The 24,322-nt window shown below is 40.1% G+C and overlaps 1 protein-coding gene across 1 annotated transcript in view; it reads right to left on the bottom strand.

Annotated features, from left to right (window-relative positions):
• Positions 1 to 1,351: 1,351 nt before the first annotated feature.
• The window catches only part of LOC132400929 (uncharacterized), a 37,135-nt gene continuing 14,164 nt past the window's right edge, over positions 1,352 to 24,322 (bottom strand). The window contains exons 5-14 of the mRNA XM_059982503.1: positions 23,712 to 23,834; positions 22,369 to 22,451; positions 17,060 to 17,185; positions 15,523 to 15,568; positions 12,590 to 12,723; positions 10,971 to 11,099; positions 9,681 to 9,795; positions 8,753 to 8,887; positions 5,571 to 5,696; positions 1,352 to 4,449 (exon numbers count right to left, since the gene is read on the bottom strand). Coding sequence (XP_059838486.1) covers positions 4,316 to 4,449; positions 5,571 to 5,696; positions 8,753 to 8,887; positions 9,681 to 9,795; positions 10,971 to 11,099; positions 12,590 to 12,723; positions 15,523 to 15,568; positions 17,060 to 17,185; positions 22,369 to 22,451; positions 23,712 to 23,834 — 1,151 coding nt within the window. The 3' untranslated portion in view covers positions 1,352 to 4,315. The remainder of the gene's footprint in view (positions 4,450 to 5,570; positions 5,697 to 8,752; positions 8,888 to 9,680; positions 9,796 to 10,970; positions 11,100 to 12,589; positions 12,724 to 15,522; positions 15,569 to 17,059; positions 17,186 to 22,368; positions 22,452 to 23,711; positions 23,835 to 24,322) is intronic.

Below are 24,322 nucleotides of genomic sequence, written 5' to 3'. Positions count from 1 at the left end.
GAGTTCCTTTACCTTAAACTCCCATCAAATTTGCCTTTAAGTCTGTTTAGATACTGGGTATTCCTCTTAATTTATGGAAATTCTTACCAGAATCCACCCCCCTCCCTGAGTTCCTCAACAACAAAGTTGTATTCTTTGAATACTGAAGAAAAGTATTCATCAGGATCTCACTTGTACCTTAGGGCTCCAAACACATATTGACTCTGTAGTTGTGAATGAGCTCCATGTCTCCTTAATACCCCCTTGGATTTACTTCCTCTCTAGCAGAGATATTTCATGACTCCTTGCCTTCCAAGTCTCCTTTTTAAGTATCTCTTACACAATTTATACCTTTGATGGGCCTCTCCCTTCTCATTCTAGAGAGTTGGATAAGGGTTTACAAACTGCTGGAATCTGAGGAGCAAAGTCTTCTGGAGGAACTCAACCAGCTGAGTCCTCCACAACATTGTTAATTAACCTCAATTATTATTTGGGAAACTTAAATCTATTGCTGTAATAAATCTTATTATATCCCTCTGCTGTTTGCCATATATGTGTGTTTCTCTCCTATTGACTACTAGGAGGTCTGTAATACACCCCAGCAGAGTGACAACACCTGATTTGTTCCTAATCCCTACCTCATGGCCTCATTTGAGGAGTCTTCTTGCATATCCTCTTTCTAGATTGAAGTAGTGCATTCCGTGAACCAACAGTTCACATCTGCCTCCTCTCTTACATTGCCATCTTACCTGACAACTCTATATCCTGGGATATTCAGTTTCCAGTCCTCAACTTGTAACTATGTCTCAGTGATGGTAACAAGCTCAAATTCCAGTTTCTTGTTATTTATATTGTATATACATACACACACGGTGCACACAAATAACATATCATGCACAGCACATAAACCAGAATATTATGCTATAAATATGCTAATAAAATATAATTCAAAATGCATGTAGTAAAGTGTAGCACAGGTAAACAGCTCTCTGACCTAGGGATGAGACCTTGGTGGTGGCAGGGTATTCATTAGTCTCTCAGCCTGAGTGAAGAAACTGTTACTCAGTCAGGAAGTCCTAGTCCTAATGCTTCTGTACCTCCTTCATGATGGTTGTGGGTCAAAGATCATGTGACGGGTTGTAGGGATCCTCAAGAATGCCTTTAGGCCCTTCATAGGTAACACTTCCAGTTAATGTCACAAATAGAGGGGAAGAAAACCCCTATGATCTTCTCCTCTGTGGGGTCATGAGGTTCGATGCCTTGCAGCTTCTGTACCACACAATGATGCAGCCAGATTCTTGACAGTGCTTCCTAAAGAAAGTTGTTAAAATGGGGGTAGTGAGCCCTGTACACCTCAGTCTTCTCAAAGTGTAAACGCTGTGGTGTCTTCTTTTTTTTATTAGTTTTTTTAATACATTTTCTACATCGCTACAGATAAAAAAAAGCCCCAGATCGAAATGAAGAGCATTAATACAGTGCAAAAATAAACATACAATAATAATATAATACAAAAGAAGATAATTGAGAAAGCACCCAAATTGGAGACATGTAAAATGAGTATCCTCCCCAAGCCCCGCAACAAAAAAAAACTCCAGCTGTTGTGTCTTCTTGACTAGTGAGGTGGTGTTCTGGTTCCAAGTTGGATCATCCATTAGATGCACACCAAGGAACCTTGTGCTCTTCACCCTCTCCAGTGAATTTCTCTATGGGATCTAATTTGAAGTCTTCTGAAAGTCTAAAACCATCACCTGCACTGGTCTTCTTAACTCTAGTCACAACTTTGAACAGATTAGTCAAACATGATTTCCTGATTACAAATCTATACTGACTGCTCAATCCTATTTTAATAAACAAGTGCATTTATATTGTGCCCTTTTGGGATCCAGCACTAACCTGATTTTCCCAATCTACCTGAATATTCAAATACCCCCCATGACCATCTGAACATTATCCTTTTTACATGACTTTTCTATCTCCTGTTATAATTTTTGCCCCACGTCCTGGTTCCTGTTCAGAGGCTTGAATATAACTCCCATTAGGATCTTCTTACCCTTGCAGTTTCTCAATGTTACCCACAACGATTCTAGACCTTCTGATCCTATGTCACTTTCTAAAGAATTATTTTTTTAAAAACCAACAAAGTTACCCCACCCCTTTCAACCCACCAGCCTCTTTCCAATACAATAAATATCCTTGAATGTTAAGCTCATAACTGTGATCTTGTTTCAGCCAAGACTCAGTGTTGCCCATAATGTCATACTTGTCTATCTCTAACTGTGCTACATGTTCATCTACCTTATTCCGTATACTGTGTGCATTCAAATATAACACCCGCAGTCCTGTATTCACCACCTTTCTTTTCAATTTTGTCTCCATATTGACTGAAGTTAAATTCTTATCTGTTTTGAATTTTTTGTCTTGTTTGTTATTCTGGAGACTTAAGCAATCTCTTCTGCGCTCTCTACCTCTTGTGTTTTATCCATCCTTTCCCAAGCTGTTGAACCAATCTGTTATTTAGTTTAATGTCCTATCCATAGTCCTGGTTCTGCAATTCACCAGAACCCTGGTCCCAGAATAGTTCAGTTGGAGCTTGTCTCTTCAGAACAGCTTCCTCTTTTCCCAATACTGGTGCCAATGCCTTACAAATTCAGACCCAATTTTCCCACACCAATCTTATAGCCACGTATTTAACTCTCTGATCTTATTAACTTTGTGCCAATTTGCACAAACTCAGCTAACAATCCAGAATAATTACCTTTTAGTTCTACGTTTTGATTTAGCGCCAAGCTGCTCAAATTCCCTCAGCAGAATCTTTTTTTCTTCCTGTGTCATTTGTACCTACATAGATCATAACAATTAGATCTTTCCATCCCACTCCAAATTCCTCTGCAGGTCAGATGAGATTTCCCAATCCCAGGCAGCAGACAGGCAACACAGCTTTTGGGACTATTGATTTTATGGCAATAAATTGTCTATTCCCCCAACTATACTATCATCAATTACAATTCTCTTCTATCCTCTCTGTTGAATGGCTCCCTGAATCATGGTTCCATGGTTCCTCATCATTTCTACAGCTTCCACTCTCATCCTCATAGGGAGCAACAATCTCAGACCTGCTGGGCAAGCTCAAAGCCTCTTCAGCACTCTTCTTGAATCCCCTCACTCAGTCAAGCTCTCGTCTCTGGCCACAGACTGAACTTGAAGTAGTTAATCTAATATGTGTGACTGCCTTCTGAAACACCGTGTCAGGTTACTCTCCCTCCCAGATGCATTGCCGTGTTTGAAGCTCAGATTTCAGCTCATCAACTTTGAGCCGAAGTTCCTCGAGTTCCACTTGCTGCAGATCTGGTAATCAGGAAAAACAATGGGGTCCAACAGCTCCCACATCATGCTGCTACAAAACATCACCTGATCCAGCATCCCCACTCTAGATAATTAGTTGTGATTTGGTATCTTTTATTAAAAGACACTTATCTTTACATGCCTGATATTTGCCTCTATCTCCTTGTCAAAGCCTCAGAGATCAGAGTGCTGCACTAGCCCATTCACACAATGGCAGATCCAAAATGCCCCACCTCCTCTCACTGAAGCCAAAGTCTCAGTTCCTCACTCTAACTGTCCACTCCCACACTGGCCATTCCACTTAAACTTCACTTCTTTTTATTGGCCCAAATGAAATTCACACGAAACAAGACATTAATGGTTCTGCTCTCACTCTCTGTACTCCAAAGTGAAAAGGCCAGAAGCCAAAGAATTTGAAGTCTTGTAAGCATGGTTGTTTAAAAAAGAACTCTGAAAACAAAAATGAAAAGCTTATTTTTAGGAAATGGATCAAAGTTATGTTTATAATATTAGCTTTACCGTACACTGTCATCACGCAGTTCATCAACTTTGTGGAATTTACTTAATACTAAAGTTAGTAAATACCAAAACCTAAGCCACACGTTATGAAGCTCAGTAATATGGTAAACTGTAGAAGTGAAATATGTCTGAAGTCATACTACTATTATGAAGCAATGAACAGTTCAGGGCCCATGTGCTTATCTTAATTTATTTCATTTGTGGAGTTTTCAGGTAAATAAATTATCTCTTAGATCTTACGATTAAAGTCTGAGGGGAAAAGAACAAAATGTTCATTATCCCATACATATTATTTTAAGATTGCACCATTAATGAAACCAACTTTTAAAATTTACTGATAATTATGTTTAAAACATATCTAATTGTCAATACATATTGGACCTCATTACAACTTGTGTTACAAAATGTATCATTGTTTTTTCCTATGCTCTTCAGCGTTTAGCTGACTGTAACACTAATAAACACTTAAGTGTTATCATTTGTGTTTTTCGAATTCCTTGTGAAATAAAACAGCTTGGAGCAGTTCCTGTGTTTCAGCAGTCTGCTGAAAAACCCTTCTGAGTTGCACCTTCAGTTCAGATTCATCAAACATTGCTACAAAGTAGGAATCTAAGAAAAGAGCAAATATGAATTAATTGAAGGCCATTCCAAAGTAGTACAAGTTTAATTGTTTGTTTTGCTATTTTAATACTTGAGAATCTGTGAGTAAATGCGTGATATTATGTAAATGTAAACTCCAATTGTTCTAAGCAGATGGTGAGCTACCTTAAATGATTGAAGTTGGTTTGAAATAAGCCTGATACAGCTAATGTATAACCAGCTTCAAAGGACAGTCAATAATCATGTTGGTGCTCGGTGGACGTATTTAAACAAAATATAGTAAAACTCTGATAGTTTGTTAGCTGGCTTAAATCCTGATGGTGTACCACAAGGCTTTGTGGTTAGCCCCCTGCTCTACTCACTTTACACTTAAGACTGTGTTGCTAAGCACAGCTCCAATGCTATCTTCAAGTTTGCTGACATCACACTGTCATTGGCTGAATCAAAGGAGATGATGAATCATATACAGTGGAGATTGAAAATCTGGTTGAGTGGTGTCATAACAACCTCTTACTCAATGTCAGCAAGACCAAGGAGTTAATTATTGACTTCAGGAGAAGGAAACAAGAGGTCCATGACTTTTTCTCATTGGAGGATCAGAGGTGGAGAGGGTCAGTAGTTTTAAATTCCTCTGTGTTATTATTTGGAAAAAAAATTAACAAATTACATGATAGAAGATTTTCAAAGTAAGTTTTGACAAATTCCAATCTAAATTCAAAGTAAGTTTTGACAGATATCCCCTTTGGCAAGGGAGTCTTGAGTTACAATCTTTGTTCAAAAAGACACATGAGAAGCTTTTTATTGATTTGCTCAGCCTATCTAAACTCTCTACCTGAAAAGATGGGGGAGAATTGATTTGCTAGATTACTTTAAGAGTGAGGTGGTATTCACTTGAGCACATTGATCAATGTGAACATAAAGCCCAAGTATGCCTGTCCATTCAAAGAGCCTGTGCAGGTGGAGTGATCTGTTAGTTTCTGTGAATCTGAGAAATCCATGCAATGAAAAGGTACCATGAGACGAATAAGGTAACATGTATATACCTCAATAACCTAGAGTAATTCAAATCAACTGACAAATCAAATAACAATCTAGAAATCAACTTGAAGATGAAAGTTGCTTATTTTCACCTCTACTTAGATTCCGTAAGGTTAAAAGGCCCAGATGTTGAAATCTAACTTCCTGATGCTTGAGGAAATACAAGATGTAATCAACAACCTCTTTTGCATGTGGTCTCAACAGCAATGTAAAATTTTCTGCATTGGAAACAAATTACATGAATTATTATCCATAACTGATGAGTTCTCTTTTAAAATGCACTCATGACATTGAAATGATACACCTACTTAAAATTACTGAATGACATTTTAATATTTGTAAATATTTTAAAAAATGTATTACCATAAAGTCAAGTGCATAAGCCGATCCGGAGTATAAGCAGACACCCCATTTTCAGGGTTAAAAAAGTGACTTTTTCATGTTACCTTTGTATAAGCCGACCCCTTTTGTAGAGGTTTTTGATTTAACCAGAAAACATTACAAGATCTCACATGCTGGTACTCAGCTTTGCCGGATCCGGAACCTGGAAATTTTGAGAACCAGTACCTGCTAAGAAAACAGGCCTACACATTGTAGAGCGTTATAAGAGAATTCTTAATCAATAAATCAGGGAGGGAAGTTTTGGAGTAGGTTTCCAATGGTAAAGAATCCTCTGAAATGTAGCCCCCGTGAAACCATTTAGCGCCCATAGTAATCTCATTAAAACATAACACGAGGTAGCGGGATCAGTACATGTACTCAGTATTGAGTTTGCGACCACCATGTACAAAAGATTAAAACGAATGCGATATGATGCTGGCTTCAAGCTGAAGGTTGTTGATTTTGCTAAAGGAACGAATAATTCTGCAGCTGCTAAGAAATTTAGTGTAAATGAGAAACAAGTGAAAGAATGGAGAAAGGCAGAGGACACGCTGAGGGAAATGCCAAAGAGGAAATGTGCAAACTGCGGGAAAACATACCAGTGGCCAGAATTTGAAGAAAAAGTTTTAGAGTGGGTGAATCACCAGCGATTGTCCGGATACATTGTTACCAGAGAAATGATTTGAGTTCAAGCGTTGAAATGGGCCAAAAAACACCGTGAGGTCAGCAAAAATTTCAAAGCTATGCGAAGTTAGTGCACCCGATTTATGAATAGATGTAATCTTGTGTTGAGTCAAAAAACAAAGATTGTTCAGAAAATTTCTGGGGGGTGTTGTTGTTTACGTTCAAGAACGCTGTAGGATGGAAGTGGGTTAAAGAGGTGTGGCGTCGACATCCCGAAGGTTTCGGGAAGGAAAAGTCACTACTTGTCTGGGACATGTTCAAAGTGCACTTGTCAGGTGAGACAAAAGCAGCACTAAAAGCTGAAAATACAGACATTGCAGCCATCTCCAGTACGTTCAAAAGCTGGATGAACTCAGCAAACATGAGGAAGTCTGCAGATGCTGGAAATTCAAACAACACACAACATGCTGGTAGAACACAGCAGGCCAGGCAGCATCTATAAGGAGAAGTACTGTTGACGTTTCGGGTCAGGGCTGAAGAAGGAGGGGGCAGGGACCCTATAAAGGTGGGGGGAGGGTGGAAGGTGCCAGGTGAAAATCCAATCAGAGGAAAGATCAAGGGGTGGGGTAGGGGAAGCAGGGTGGGGATAGGCCGGAGAAGTGAAGAAGGAATGTAAGGGCAAAGCACTGTGGGTAGTACAAGAAGGCAGAATCATGAGAGAGGTGATAGGCAGCTAGAAGAGGAGGCAGAGTGAAAGTGTGATAGGGGAAGGGAGAGGGAGGGAATTACCGGAAGTTGGAGAATTTGATGTTCATACCAAGGGGCTGGAGGCTACCCAGAAGGTATATGAGGTGTTGCTCCTCCAACCTGAGTCTGGCCTCATCACGGCAGTAGAGGAAGCCATGTATGGACATATCCGAATGGGAATGTGAAGCAGAGTTGAAGTGGGTGGCAACCGGGAGATCCTGTCTGTTGTGGCGGACAGAGTGGAGGTGCTCGACGAAGCGGTCCCCCAATCTGCATCAGGTCTCGCTGATGTAGAGGAGGCTGCACCGGGAGCACCGGATGCAATAGATGACCCCAACAGACTCTCAAGTGAAGTGTTGCCTCACCTGGAAGGACTGTTTGGGGCCCTGAATGGTAGTAAAAGAGGAGGTATATATTTAGGAACATCGAATTCTCCAACTTCCGGTAATTCCCTCCCTCTCCCTTCCACCATCACACTTTCACTCTGCCTCCGCGTCTAGCTGCCTATCACCTCTCTCATGATTCTGTCTTCTTCTACTACCCATAGTGCTTTCCCCTTACATTCCTTCTTCACCTTTCCTGCCTATCCCCTCCCTGCTTTCCCTCCCCCATCCCTTGCTCTTTCCTCTGATTGGTTTTTTACCTCCCACCCTCCCCCCACCTTCTTTATAAGGCCCCTGCCCCCTCCTGTTCAGTCCTGACGAAGGGTCTCGGCCCAAAACGTTGACTGCTCATTTCAACGGATGCTGCCCGACCTGCTGAATTCATCCAGCTTTTGCACGTGTTGATTTGACCACAGCAACTGCAGTGTACTTTGTGCTAGCCATCCCCAGTAGTTTGATGTCCGAGCTCCAGCCACTAGATTAAACTAGATTAGTTTAAACAAACTATTCAAAGAATTCATGCATCGACAGTGGAATGAATTTGACTCAAAACAGCCAATAAATACGACCTGTCTTCTGTGTATTCATTTTTCCAAAGTTGGCACCCTCTGTATAAGCTGACCCCCTAATTTTAAAACAAAAATTTAGGGCCAAATTCTTGACTTATACACCGGAATTTATGGTATTTATATCTCCTTTCTAAATGAAAGGTGTGAATTTTATAAAGAGTATTTTGGAAAGGCTTGTGTAGTTTTTCCTTCAATAAATTTGGTGCGATGCATTTGAGACACAATTCTCAACAGAAGCCTAGTAAAAGGTGTTTGTCATTCCAAAGGCAAGTGGAATTACCAAGCTAACTGATGTTTTTGATTTTTTTTTGTTAATTTTAGATTATAAAAATATTCAAGGACTTTGTTGAACTTGTTTAGTATTCCAGCTTGTGTATTGCTCCAAATTTCAAGTGTGTGCAGTGCCTCATTACTACTCACTCACCTCAACTCAGAGTGCATTTTTGCTGTTCTTTTTGGGAAAATATATTTCTGTCAGGCATTTTCTACAAAGCTTCAACTAAGTCTAAATTCATGTTTAGACATTAAATGATTTTAGAACCATTAAAATATTGTTATTTTCCACTTTACCGTCTACTCCAAGGTAGCAGATGATACAAGCAGCTTGAAAGGAGAGGTCATTATTTTCCGACTGATTTGCAAGCATTAGTAGATGGGCGATTTTGTTCACATCTAATTCTTGTATTATTTGTGTTCCTATTGTCTCTGCAGAAACAAGAAGAATGTTTTTGTCACTAGGTTCAATATCTATGACATCAGATTATTTGCAATCATGTTTCACCTCAGACTGCACGTTGAACGAATGCAGTTCAGCTCAAAGCCTAGATGACAATTCAGCTAAGATGTATGGTTGGTTTGCCTTGCTACTTTTGCTGAACTCAGCATGGTGTTATTTTTTAAACTGTTGGAGTTCTCCCATTAACAGAAGCTATTTGGGAACCAACTGTTCCAAGAAATAATCTGCTAATGCATGTTTTTTGTTCTGTTGCAAATACAAATGAAAAAAAAAAGTTTTATATCTTCATTTTAAACATCCTTAAAGATAAGATCAAATTTCATTGTTGTGTTTTCATACATGGACATGTCTAAAAATAGGCATTCAAATAGCTCAAAGTCTTCAGTATAGAATCACAGTTACACAGTGCAGCATAGGACACTCTATACAGATGCTGCCAACAGTTTAATGTGTTTCTGCCTTTAGTTTTGCTCCACGTTCCACAGACTATTTCAGCGGTGTACCCACTTCTCCAAGATTAAAGGTAATTTGTATCACTGAAGTTCCTTACCTCTTCCTAATTTCATAATAAAAGACTTACATTTTCACAGCACTTTACACGATTAGGATAATTTTTTAAGTCTGTATTAACAATTTTGCTACCTATAGTAATTAGGAACTATTTTTCCTTACTTAAAGTGCTTAGCTTTTCAAAATTAAAATATTACAACCATCTGCTGATTAAATTGTTGCATAATTACAAGTTTAAAATAATATCCTCACCATACTTTGTGAGCTCAGCCAAGCAAGCTGTCACCTGCAGCAAGGAGCCAGACTCAACTCTGAAGCAATTCAGGACTTGAAGCAGAGCCACAGCACATCGACTGTCAGTGATGGCCTGAAACACACAAATGTGAATGTGAAACACATGTTCCTTTGATGAATGAAAATCCAAATTACTGGCCAAGGACTGTTGTGCCTCTTAGTGTAGTTTTACATGAGCTGCTAACATTTAATGCTTGAACTAAAGGCAGAAGTTATTAGCAAAAGAGGCTGAATTTGTCCTTGTATTGCATTGTGACTCTGATACAAAACACTTCTCAACTTATAATTAAAAAGAAACATACTTCTTGATGTGGCCAAGCCAAGGTCTGGTTATAAATGGCCAAAGTTGTAGAGTTGAAAGTATTGAGCACCACGCACTTGCAGGAACAGATGGGAAAATCAAGGACAGAGATGGGGAACAGTGACTTGTTTATGGAATTAGGGACTTCGTGAGGCAGTGATTAGGTAACAGGAGAGTTGTCATGAAAACCTTTTACATGTTTGTAAAGGAACTAAGGAAGATTGACTTTTTCCCCTGCACACGTGAGGGACATCAGAGGAAACAGTTTTTCAGATACAAGAAGAGCCTGATAGTAGAGCTCTGGGCATAAGTAGTGGATACGAGGAAATACTGATGGAAGACAGGGGAATTATAATACCAGAACAATAACAAGGTAAGTTGATTGATTGATATTTAAGTTTGCTGATGACACCACTGTCATTGGCTGAATCAGTGTCTACATACTTCCAATCACAAAAGCAACCTGCCCCCTTCACCCTCTGACTTCTAATACCAGGCCAATTTTGGATCCAATTTGCAACTCGTTTTTGATCCTAAAAGCTCTAACCTGTCCAAACAGTTCCACATTTGGACCTTGTCAAAGGCCTTGTTAAAGTCACATGGATCACATCAACTATAGGGCCCACATCAATACATTTTCTCTTTTGTTAATTCATTGTTAGAGAGCTGTAACAGGTAACAAACAGAGCATGTATGTTCCATACACTCTGAAACAGATACTCAGTTTATTTAAGGGAAGTTATTTATTTACGTTGTGCAACATTCTCTAACCTGTGCAATGTTAGCATTTCATTTCTTCAGGGCAGTACATAAACTGGTGATTTTAACATCAAGATTCAATATTTAGATTATTCCTTTATTTGCCACAATAATCCCTTTAATCATAATCCTAAAGTTGTACGGTGCTCCCAAGAAAAGTGCTATCCTTTTAGATAGCAGGAACGTACCTGTTGAGTGTCACTTGTAGCTAATTGGTGGATAATGGTTGAAACAAGGGAAGTGACTCCAGGACTTGTTTTGTGAACCAACAGTAACCTTCCTAAGGTTTTCAAGATATCTTCTGACACAATAGCAACCTGTAAATTAAATAAAACACTTAATCAACTGAACCAATCATAACCTTCATATTTTTTGTTTTAAATTTATTAATACATCTTCCAAATACTCTGGCAGTTGATAAGCCTCAATCAGTTGGATGATAAACTGTTCCTATTCACAATGGCTATTTTGCTCATCGTTACTGTATCCAAGCTTGCCATCTAATTAATCCCATACCCTGATGTAATTTTTAAATTTTCTCCCATCAAATAATTAAAAGTCATTTCTGAGCCCAATTCTTTTATGCATGTTTATTGATATAAATAATATTTTACCATTTGGCATGCAAAATACAGTAAGATACAGTCATGAATACTAATTAAATTATCAGAAATTTGTGTTTCAAAAATTAAGACATATACTTGATTCTGAATGGGACCAGTCACTATTATATTCATATTCCAAGACTATAGAAGGAAAGCTTCCTGTGTGATTTTAGTATCACTCCATCCTACTTTAGCTTGTTTTGGGCAGTAAGTGTCATGGGACCCTTGGCAATTGGAAAGGGCAGTGGGAGTGGAGCCCCACTGAGTTGAATGGAGTGTGAAGACTAGGATCCTAGTAAGTCAGAAGGGGGTGTAGGAATCCCTGCACCTGGGTATCAAAAGGGAGAGTGACATGCAGCATCTGATGAACCAGAAGCCAAACCATTGAGATTTCCGACCGGTTCAATCGTGGATTATAGTAGTTTTCCTGTACTCTTTATTGATGTTCTCCCTTTTAGCACCTAGCCAATTTCCTAAACAGATCAATTATTTTTTTCTTCAGTTACAAAGCCTTTAATTTTATTAAACTGTGTCCTGTGCAAAAGCTCATGGAAGTGCTGATCATCTACATATAAAGACTTTTCACTATTCACTATTTCCTTCCTTCCTCAAAACGTTCATTAGATATGATTTACTCTTTACAAATTTACTGAGGGTTTTATCTAAATAGTGTAGGTTTCTTTTCAGTAATCTGTTTCCCCCTCAATACCCAAGAAAAAAGAATGGCTATAGGTCAGGACATTCAGTGTATGTATATCCTCATCACATAATATTATATTAATTTACAGAATAATCTCCTCTTGCTATCAGCTTCACCACTATTCCTAAGCCCCAAATGTAAAGGATACAATATAACTCCATTCCCCTCCTCGTGCAGTTAAAGGCATTTTCTAAGAGAGATTTACATTCATTCCCAATTATGGAGGATTTTGCACTCTGCCCACTTGCAACTTGAAGCAACTGTTTTTTTTGTGGACTTGCATTGAAAAGGGAAGTTACACTTCATCTTGGAATATCTACTAATCCACAATTGTACCAATTGGTCCCTAAAATAAATATTATTTTTATCACCTTGGATAACTTTTTAAGATAACTAGCAGCCAAATGAAATGCTCCCAAAAATGTATCTATATTTTGTTTGTACTGAGATCACAAAATGATAATTCCTCATTGTCTTCCCTTAAACTTTTACATTGTCCTACCATGTTGGACTGATTCTCTGACAGAGTGCTGAGTAAGATCAGTGCTGCTTCATTCACATTTTCACTGGAGGATTTCAGCAATTCATGCAGTTGAGCCAAACAGTTCATGCTCACGATATCGGCTTGAATACCTTCTGTGGTGAGAAAATGCATAATTAGTTCATTCTAATGTGGAATCTACAAATATTTTGCCTCCAATCATTGGCTGGGACCACGTACTTCATGAAAATACTAGATCTGATCATAGTAGCTCCCTCATACAGGAAGAATATCTGCTAGGGTAACATACCAAACAGCTTTGGTACTTGTGGAATATACTCTAACCCTAGGCATCTTAACCCTGGCTGGAAGGGTTCTCTTAAATAAATAAATGCCAGGATAACACTAACATTTTAACATTAGCTGTTTTTTTAGCAAATCAGTTTACAGGGTTGGTGATTAATTGCCTTGTAAGATGATTGACATCAGCAAACATAACACATGCTACCCTGCGAACTATTTACCAAGTAGAGTGCTTGTGATTTGCAAAAAAAAATAGTTGGAAGTACATCAACACGTGTAGTCTTAAGTATGCATTACATTTCAAGCCAGTGTCATGGCCTCCATCTCCATTTTTTTTAAAGTCTATAAAACTGGATGCAAGGTTCCTTAAGGTTGTTATAACTGGGGGTGGTAGTGGGGATAAATCAATAGTGTGTGGCTGAAATAGCCTCTGACAATCAAGTCCAGCTCCTGGCATGCACATGTGGCTTAGCTACTGGGACTGGTGGAACTATTTCTTCTGACAGAAAGACCAAAGGCCTTAAAACCAGTGGCTTCAGGCAGCTGGGGCTCATCAGCTCATCTAGGAGGAAAACTCTGATTTAAACTGCCATCGCCTTGTGACAAGTCTCACTCATGGGGAAGGCTTTGGGAGTAAACCCCAAGGAAAAATCTGAAGCTGGAGTCCCCAAGCCTGCCCTATGTTGAGTTCATTGTTAACTGGAAACTCCTGTGACGCTGCTGGTGCCAATTTGTTTCGGTCCCTCCCTGGCTTGCTGGGATGCAACATGGTTGACCGCAGCTAATAGAGGGCCTCTCAAAGCTAGATGCAGCAATGATGGTGTTACAGTGCTGATATGCAGCATTAAATTTACACCACGCATACTGCAAAAAATAAGAATATCCTTGTCCGTAAAGACTTTGCAAAGTGTCACTTAGAAGATACTGTAAAGACATGGAAGACAGTCTTGTGGTCAGATGAGACTAAAATGACCTGTTTTGACCTCAACACTAAGTGGTATGTGTGGTGTAAATCTAATATTGCACATCAACCTGGTAACATCATTCCCACTGCAGAGCACAGTGGAGGTAGCATCATACTATGGGGATGCTTTTCAGCAGCAGGGACTGGAAATCAGGTCAGGACTGATGGGAGGATGAATGCTGCTAAATACAGAGAGATCCTGAATAAAAACCTGCTAGCCTCTGCCAGAAAGCTTAAACTGGGGAGGAAGTTTGTCTTTCAGCAGGATAACAACCCAATGCACTCTGCTAGAGCAACCATGGAGTTGCTTCAAATGAAGAAAATTGATGTCCTTGAGTGGCCCAGTCAGAGTCCTGAACTTCACCAGACTGAACATCTCTGGCAAGGTCTCAAGATTGCTGTCCACTGCCATTTCCTAACAAACCTGGCACAGCTTGAGCAATTTTGCAAGGAACAATGGGCAAATCTTGCTCCATCACATTGTATAAAGCTAATAGACACTTATCCAAAAAGTCTACTGACTATAATAGCTGCGAGAAGTGGTTCCACTAAGTACGGAGCAAAGGGGAATGGGTACTTTTTCACGGCACTGTATGTATTACTGAACATTATATTGTCCTGCTCGGTGCCTCCTATTCCTCCCATTCCTTACACTTACATCAAGTCAAAATTGTTGGTGATGAGTTTATACTGATGGGGAATATATTTTGTTAACAATTTCTGAGAAATATAACTTAAAATAATAGTTGGCAGAATCTTCAGAATAGCTGTGAAAAGATTTTTTTCACTCTGTGTTCCTGGCATTCACCCATAGCAAATATAACAAGTTGCTATCAAGTACAGAAAGTTACTGTATTTGGAGCAAGCCGTTCTGTTCTGGAAACTCACTGAGTGCTTAGTTACGAGACTATTTAAGATATGTAAAGACTAACTAAGATACATAAGCCGGCTGGTAGTGTAGTGGCATCTGTACCGGACTTCGAGCCGAGTGGTCCTGGGTTTGAATCCAGCCAGCTCCTTGCACGCTTTCCATCCGTGCTAGGTTGAGTGTCAAGCAAGCAACTTCGCCTCGTAAAAGTGCAGATAAAATGCTAAAGAAACGGCAGAAAATGCCGCCTGATGTGCCACAAAGTGCAAAAAGGAACAACAACTAAAACACAAGTAGAAAATGCATTGTAAAACGTCACCTGCCTGAAGCATTTCCTTTCTCTCCACTCAGCTGCCTGATCTGAGGAGTGCTTTTATCATTCAGATTACAGCAGCAACAGTGTTTTGCTTTGGCGTGTAGAAGTCTCAGAAATACAAACTACGTATATAACAATAACATGCTAATGATCATCTCTTCTAACACTGACAATCAGAGCACCTGACAAACCTCTCCTAAACATTCCCTCCAAGATTTTCAAAAACTTTCCTTTGACTGAGGCAGGAAATATGAAAATAGGTACAAAACACTAATTTGATATCAACTGCAGCACTTCATAGACAACAAAATTCAAAGGAAAGTATTTTGTGCAAATGATCAGAAATCCATATTTGTACAATTAACCCACCATGAACAGTACATTGGATCAAATAGAAACAAAATATCATGCTCTAAAAAAATAAGAGTAAAAGTATTCCTACAAAAGGAGTTATAGATATTAATTTATAATTATTTACATTTAGTGTAAAATTGAATTCTTACCATTTAGAGACAAGTTCTTAAGGCAGGAGCATGCTTGACAGCAAACCTATTGAAAATTACAAAATTTAATTAAAAGTACTCAATTGCTGATGATCCATAAACCTGGGAATCCATTTAACAAAGCTGCTGGTGTTCTTTGCTTGTATCTTTTCACATATCTTGGAGATGTCTTTTTTTTTGGAATGTTTTTCTAAAAACCTGTGCTAAATGAGGTATGATAGATTGGGATCATAAGATGCAGGAGCAGAATTAGTCCATTTGGCCAATCAAGTCTGCTTCGCCGTTCAATCACGGCTGATTTATTATCCCTCTCAACCTCATCCTCCTGCCTTTTCCCCTTTGACACCCTTTCTAACGCTTTAAGTGTGCCTATTGACTTGGCCTCCACGGCCATCCATGGCAATGAATTCCACAGAGCCAACAACACTCTGAAATTCTTTCTCATCTCTGTTCTAAAGGGACACCCTTGTATTCTGAGGCTATGCCCTCTGGCCCTAGACTCCCCTACTACAGGAAACATTCTCCCCACGTCCACTCTATCTACACCTTATTGGTACTCTTATCTTTTCATGAGGAAAAATAAAGGATTTAAATTAGAGCAATAGGAGAATTAACATCATGAAGGATTAAACATCAAGAAGGATTCAAAAAGAGGCCACAAAGGTATTTACTGCAGAATGTCTTGGAATAAACAATGGACTAATAGAAAAATATAGAAAGCAAAGTCTATGAATAGACTAACTGCATTGGAAGCTAGATGAAATAATAATAATAATAAAAAAGGGTAACTACTTGTAGAATAGTAATGCAGTAAAAGAGATCACTTGACACATGAAGTTAATTTTTGCTCATTTTAAGCACTAACCCATGGTACGCTGGCTGTGACACTGACTTAGTCTGAGCTGAAAAATAAGTATCTTACTTAGGCATCATTTTTAAAGAAGATTAAGGAGTAACCACAATTAAATAGAGTAAAGAAAAATGTCTATTGATGTGATATTCAGTGGAATCTGACTTAATTGAATTAGGAAGCATTAAGGGTTTGGTGAGCACTTCTGAAGAATGTTGCAAATAATGTAAAACAAATCAAGGATAAGGTTTGCAAGCAATCTGATGAAGTCTATAGCATTAACTATAATGTAATAAGGGTTATCATTCCTGAAGACCCATAGTATAAGGCAGATTTGTGGTTAAATTACAGAAGTGTTGATGTTGAGAGACAATAACATTAGAGTTATTGTGCAGTCTACAAGAACTCTTTGATAGACTTTACACATGAGTAATGCTCATTAGTTCAAAGTACCGAAGGACGCTCAGAATTAGAAATAAACCTTTGCAAGAAGCCAGTAGAAAAATTAATAAGGTGAAGTGACTTGGTATTTCATCAGAAGTCAATTCCTTTATACAATTTTTACATGGCTTTATGAGCTTGGAAAACTTGACTAGAATATCAAATAAATTATTACTGTCTCTTTGAAATTGGTTTGATGTAATTTTAAATAACCAGTAACAAGAATGGATTGTATTAATAACTTACCTTTTCCACAGAGGAAGACATAAGAGACAGTAGCATCTTAAGAAGAATGCCATCACCTGTTTGAAGCATGGACTGATGGTGACGTGGGTTCAATGCTATGTTGGTCAATGCAGCACAACTGTAATACTTAGAGTGACAACAACAATGATTGCATAGTTGGACTTATTGCATTGGGTATCTAGTGTATCAAATTAGCTGCTTGCTGTAGCTTTGAAATGACATATGTAAATATAGAAAGAGTTTTCTATCCTTTTCAGTTGATAATGAGACACTGGGGAATAACATCAAGAGAAAACCATAAAACATGAATAAGTAGGATAAGTGGCTGACAGTTGTAATTCCTTCAAACTATTGTTGTAATATGTTTAGAGTCATTTGAAATTCAGACAAGCTGTTGGTTCCACACACTGCATTTACAGTTCCTGCTGAGGATGCAATTTAAATAGACATATTATATACGCTGTCCCATATCATGTCCCAGATTAAAGCTTCAGTCATGGCATACCACAGTGGTAGCCCGTTTCCTGTGGGGTCAGCAGATGGATTGTGTTGCCTAGGTCTGCCAAACAAACATGTCTGCATCAGGTTGGCAACTTCTATATCTCATAATGCATGAAAATCATAAACCAATTTCTTAAAGCAAGTATGTCCCATTCTCATATTCCTTTCTTGGAGTCAAGTTTTATATCCTCTATCTCCTCTAGTTTTAGACTCCACAGTAAAGTACTAAACTTCGACTGTTTGTTCCCATCCATAGGTGCTGCCTGACCCATCGAGTTCCTCCAGCACATTGCATATATTGCTAGAGATTTTCAAATTATGAGTGACTCATAACTAAATCCAACCTAGAGGTGCAATTATAATTTTTTTTAAAACTTTTCAAAATTCAGTTTAGTTTCATGTTTCCCCTATTAGTGACTAGGCTGGCTGGTGCCGTAGCGGCATCAGCGCCAGACTTTGGAGCAAAGTCCCGAGTCCGAATCCAGCCGGTTCCCTTGCACACATTCCATCTATGCTGAGCAGAGCATCGAAGGCCTGCTAAAAAAAAAACACCGACTCCACTGGGAGTTAAGGGCTTTCTTCTTCTCTATTAGTGACTCAGCTAGATTATAGTTTAATGTTTATACCATCATTGCCTCCACAGCGAATCCCAATAATTGTAGACGTGTCATTATTATACAAAGTGTCGTGGAGCTCTGAATCATAAACAACTAAGCCTACCAGCTGCCAGAGATCATCTGGGAAATAGGTAAAGGTAAGTGGAAACCTGTTCAGGTTGATACCAGAAATACTTTTTTAAAGCAGTTTACTCATTAGGTTATTTCAGGCAATTGGGAGTTGACTAAACTGCTGAGTACCTAGAGTTACATAAAGCAAGTCCAGGACAGGAAGACAACTTCCATTTCTTTAGGGAACCTAATTTAACAACAATGGATTCTAATGACCATCTCATAGATTTATGATCACCATATTATTACTGGTTATTTATACCAGGTTTAGATAATTTGCTAGTTTGGATTTATGTCACTGGATTATCAATGCAGCAGCAACCCTATCATACCCAAAATTACTGAGACTCAATCAACTCCACCTGAAGTCTCAACATAAACAAAACCTGGGGCATATTTCTGTGACACTCTAAAGTCAATTAAAAGATCAGAGGGCTCAAGATACACCAGAGCAGGTCTAGATGTGGATCAGTGGTGACCCAAGTGCAGTGCACGGACTTAGTATCTGGTGAGATGAAGGAGAATGTCGGCCAGGAAGCACCCCACAGAGCTGAAGATCTCTCCGCCTCAGCACCGAACAACAGACCAAGTGAGTTCCCGCTCGGCTACCCCAAGCCATTCGTCAAGGAAAGACAGGATCAAATGGCCTAGATTGTCAGACAAAGTCGCCTGGACGCAGTTCGATGATGATCTAGACGGCATCCTGGAAGTTGCCTCAGCAGGTCCAGTACACAGAAAGATTGACTCACTCACAATCTAGCTGAGGAACAATTTGGCCCAATGGAGCGGAGAGGCCAGCCCAAGTAACTGCGGCAACCAAATAGGAGGGAAAGGGAGGTTTGTCGCTTGACAGGCAGGTTAAAGACTCTCCACAAGAGGTTTAAAATCAGCTCACTGGCCGAAAAAGAAGGTATCAAGGACTTAACCAGCATGCTGCGGGAACGGTTGTGTAAACTCTGGAGGGCAGAACATCTTCGACAGCAAAGAAGGAATAAAGAGAAAAGGCAAGCACAGTTTGTGAGAGATCCACTCAGCTTCACCAGGGCTCTTCTCGGCCAACAAAGATCTGGTATACTATCCAGCTCGAAGCCAGAGGTAGAGGAGTTCCTGTGGGAGGCACACAGTGACCCACAGAGGGGTCAGGGACTAGGAACCAATGGAGCTGTGCGTAGACCAGAAAAACCATCAATTGAGCTGAGTGTGAAGCAGCCTACGTGGCACGAAATCCAGGACATCATCCAGAAAGCTAAAGCATCAGCTGCCCCAGGCCCAAGTGGCATACCTTATAAGGTGTATAAGAAATGCCCAAAACTTCTTCGGAGGTTGTGAAAGGTCATGAGAAAGGTCTGGGCCAAAGGTACTGTTCCATCAAGCTGGAAATTGGCAAAGGGGGTGCTTTTTTCCAAAGGAAGAGGATTCTTCCACAATTGCCCGGTTTAGGCCAATTTCTCTCCTGGATGTGATTTTCTTTTTTGTGCTTGCAAGAAGGCTGACTTCTTACATGACGCAGAACCGCTATATCAACACATCCACCCAGAAAGGCAGCACTCCAAGCTTTTTGGGGTGTCTGGAACACACCTCAATGATTAGCCATTTGATCCGTGAGGCCAAGCAGAAAAAAGGCAACCTAACAGTTGTATGGATGGACCTCACAAATGCCTACGGATCTATTCCACATGACCTCATCCTAGAAGGTCTTGACCACTACTACATCCCAGTTGCTATTTGAGACATGATCACCAGCTGCCTAGGTGGATTCAAACTCAGATTTGCATCAGTCCATTTCACAACTAGTTGGCAGGACCTCCAAAAGGGGATTCCAACAGGGTCCACCATCTCCCCCACCCTATTTAATATGGGAGAGAACCTCCTAATACCAGCAGCAGAAGACGTAACCCGCGGCCTGACGCTAGAGACGGGCATTGCCCAGCCGGCTCTACGAGGGTTCATGGACGACATCACTATAACAACTGTATCACATGTCCAAGCAAGACGGGTATTGGAAACCCTGGACAATGTAGCCACTTGGGCGAGGATGTCCTTCAAGGCCAAGAAGTCCAGGTGTATGGTGATCAGAAAGGGCAAAGTAACTACAAAGTTTAGCCTCCAAGTTCAGGGTGAAGTCAACCTTTCCATCGAAGATAACCCGATAAAATGCTTGGGGAAATGATTTAATGCGTCACTGACAGATGGGGCCAATGTCACCAATGCTGTGAAGCAGACAGACGAATGGCTGAAGAAGATCGACAAATTTGAACTTCCTGCTAAATTCAAGACCTGGCTCTACCTGGCCAGGCTTCTCTGGCTCTTCACACTTTACGAGTGCCGGATGACTGCCGTAGAGGGTATTGACAGGAAAACTAACAAGCACCTCCGGAGATGGTTAGGAGTTCCCCCAAACATCTCTTCAGTGGGCCTCTATATTTGATCCGGGCAGCTGCAGCTTCCCCTGTCATCTGTTGTGGAGGAATTCAAGGTGGCTAAATGCAGAGCCTTATTAAGCTTGAGAGATTCCAATGACGACCTGGTAAAGCAAGCAGGCGTTGGAACCAGATCTGGCCAACGCAGCAGAAGAGCAGGCAGTGTGCTCTCTGAAGCGGTGAGATACCATCAGCAACCCCAGCGTCGGGCAGCAAGGCCTTGGCTCAGTTCACTTCCGGCAGTGGGGAAACGCAAGCATAAGGAACAGGCGAGACACGGTACAGGCAGAAGTATGGATCCGTGAGGAAGAGAAGCGGATGTCAAAGGCAGTGGAACAGAGGCAGGGTGCTGGGACAAAATGGGATCTGCCCAGGTGCAAGATCTCATGGGCAGAGTTATGGAGACTGGAGCCCTTCTTTATTTCCTTCCTCTTGCAATCCGTGTATGACACCCTTCCTTCACCATTACATCTGTACACATGGGGGATGACAGAGGACCCTAACTGTAAGCTCTGTGGTCAAAAGGGACACTGGCCCATATACTGTCCAGGTGTAAAATAGCTCTAATTCAAGGGTGGTATAGGTGGCGCCATGATAAGGTGCTGCTGGCTCCTGCTGACACATTAGAGTGAGAGAGAGAGAGAGAGAGAGAGAGAGAGCGAGGACGCTGGCACAGATTTGAGGAAGGCCATCAGCTTCACCAAAGAGGGAGCCAGGCCTTTCGTAACCAAACAACCAAAGCCAAATCTGCTGCTAATGGCCAGGTCCTGGGAGATGAGGGTCAATGTGGGAAGGAGGCTGCAGTTCCTGGAGGTGGTGCACACAACCCTCCACCTGAACATTGTACTGTGGTCAACTGAAGACCAGAAAATATTTCTGGTTGAGCTGATGGTGCCGTAGGAGGAGGGATGGGAAGAAGCCCATGAGAGAAAGGCCTTGAAGTATCAGCCCTTAGTGCAGGAGAACAAAGTCAAGAGATGGCAGGCATGGTTGTTCCCTGTGGAGATCATCTGCAGAGGTTTCCCAGCCAAATCAACATGGCAGTTGTTGTCAGCTCTGGGTCTGGATGAAAGGAGCAAAAAACAAGCAGCTCGTGGGTTGGGGGAAGAGGTAGAACGAGCCTCTTGTTGAATTTGGAGTAGGCGAGAGGAGGGAAGCTTGAAGCCAGGAGCAGATGGGCAGTGATTGCCACCACTGCTCGCCCACCAACTGGAGAGTGTCGTGGTTAAGGGTTGAAACACTCTGTGAAGGTTGGGAACCACCTGATGACATCTGCTCCTGGCTGAAGGCTACGGTTACCTCATAAGATATCTGGAGAATGCACCCTAACAGGTGTATGTAACAAAGCTCCAGCAGAACTGACATCAGTTTTTAACTCGTTTCAGGAAGAGCACATGCAAAATGCTTTGTCATGAATGATCACCACTTTCTTTTGGCTAGCCACAGCGTATTTTTGTTGACATTGTTCGTCTGCTTAAGAATATCCAGCACAACCTGACCCACAGTAAATACAATATTTGACACTATTGGACAACATTAAAAAATCTGATCCTCAACAATGTGCAGGATTTAAAAAAATATTCACTTTTATTGGAAAAACACTACCCTTTTCTCTTATTTTGACACCTACGTACAGAATGAGATCATCAATGCAACTTACCTGGATCTCGGAGTCAGGAGATTGTAGGTGAAGGATCAGGACTGGCAATGCTCCCTCTTTGCACAGGAGAAGTTGAATCTTTTCTATAAAAATATAAGTTTAGCTTATTTAAAACTACTCAGAATGGACATTTGACAATCTGTCTGAAATTTACTCCTGAATAATTTCCTTCCTCTCAACAAAGGGAAGACTGAAGCCATCAATTTCTTCTCCATCAAGATATTCCGTCCTTCCATTAATCCCCATGATCACACCTCACTCCAATCCACAGATTCAAAATCATGATCTGAACATAAAACATTAAAGATTCCTCAAGCCTGCTGATAAAATCAAAGTTAATCATTTACTTTACCCACTTCCCTGACGAATCCCCCAATACCCTAATTCTGTGTCCAATAATCCTCTGAATACTCTGACTGCTTTTCCTCTCTATCAAGAAGGCTGTCTACTCCTTTCTTCAACCTGTCTTAGCTTATACTTTACATAGGTCCTTACATAGGCCTTTGTCAAAGATTCCAGTACTCTCCTAGCTGCTCTCCCTTTCTGTGTCATGTTATAAATGAGCTTGTTGAAAATGTCTATGTCTTAACCTGCAGCACTTATCCATCACATCTTGTTTTTTCTATTTAAAATGGCCTTGTGGACAATGTTCATTCCCACCTTGCCTCTGAGTTAAAATTGTCACCTATGCACTAAAGTACCTCCATCAATTATGCAGCCCTGTTACCTGCTCCAGCTCAACAAACCTCTAAAAGCTCTGTATTTTTATAACTCCAGGTCCTTGAGTCTAATTCAGTTCTTTTACCCCTAAATTCTGCATATGCCCTCAGTTCTCCAGAACATAAGGTTTAAGTAGCAATTCTAAATTTGTCAGCGTTGAGAGCACATTAACACATCCATTTTAGACATATAGATACATACATCACATGGATAACGATTGCCTGTTCCCAACAGGCTATGTTAATGTGCATACTCTTGAGCTCTGGGGTTCCTTGTATAACATTTTTCACCTCACTTTCTCCTTTTAAAATCCTCTTTAAAAACAAAGTATATAACAAAGTTTTTTATTACATCTCTAATACTTCAGTCTTTGCTCAGGATCAATGTCTGTTTAATGAAATTCTACCAATTGCATTGGGAGATTTTAATATGTGAAGCTTTACTGTTGACAAAAGGCAGAAATAGGGAGGTAGTCAATACTGATCTGAAAGCTGATAAAGTGCTTATGTGTTATTTTGAAGAGCTAAGGTTCAGCAGACTGTTTAATCATTTGGATAAAATCTGCATTTTCTACAGCAAGAGAGTGCATGCAAAGTTAAAGCAAAGCTTGTCATTCTGTTTACCTGATCTTGATAGGTTGAGGATGGCACCCACTGCATTCTGTTGCACTCTAGGGTCATAAGACTTTGAAAGAACTAGCAGAGGAGTAATTCCTCCTTCAGAAGCAATAGCTTGTCTGTTTAATGCTGGCAGATAAACAGCAAAGATGAATAACAGTAAAATACAAAACAAAGTCAAGAGTCAACATGAAAAATTTATATTTGAACATCATGGAGCAGAAGATTTCTAATTTATTTATTTTCAATTTGAATGTCTGATACCTTATCACGTACAGGAACTAGCCTGGTAATGGGAATGTTACTGAATCAATTGAGGATATTTAAACAGATATCCACATGCCACACTGACATAACATTTTAGCCTTTGCAAAAACTTGCTGATTTTTCACAAAATAAAAAGTATAACAAATAAATTGAAAATATAATATCTACAATCCTGATTATTTCATTGCATCTAGGATAGTGACAGATAGTTTTATGGTCTCATTATGTCTTGTGAATGTACATTTGGCTGGGATTAGACTCAATTTGCCTGTTAAAGGTCTTAGTTCACATGTTAACACAAATAAATTGGACTTATGAAGTTATGCAGAAAGCATTACAATGTATTTTAA

The sequence above is a fragment of the Hypanus sabinus genome, chromosome 10 (genome assembly GCF_030144855.1).
Source record: "Hypanus sabinus isolate sHypSab1 chromosome 10, sHypSab1.hap1, whole genome shotgun sequence".
NCBI lineage: Eukaryota > Metazoa > Chordata > Chondrichthyes > Myliobatiformes > Dasyatidae > Hypanus > Hypanus sabinus.
This window is presented reverse-complemented; position numbering and strand designations above follow the sequence as displayed.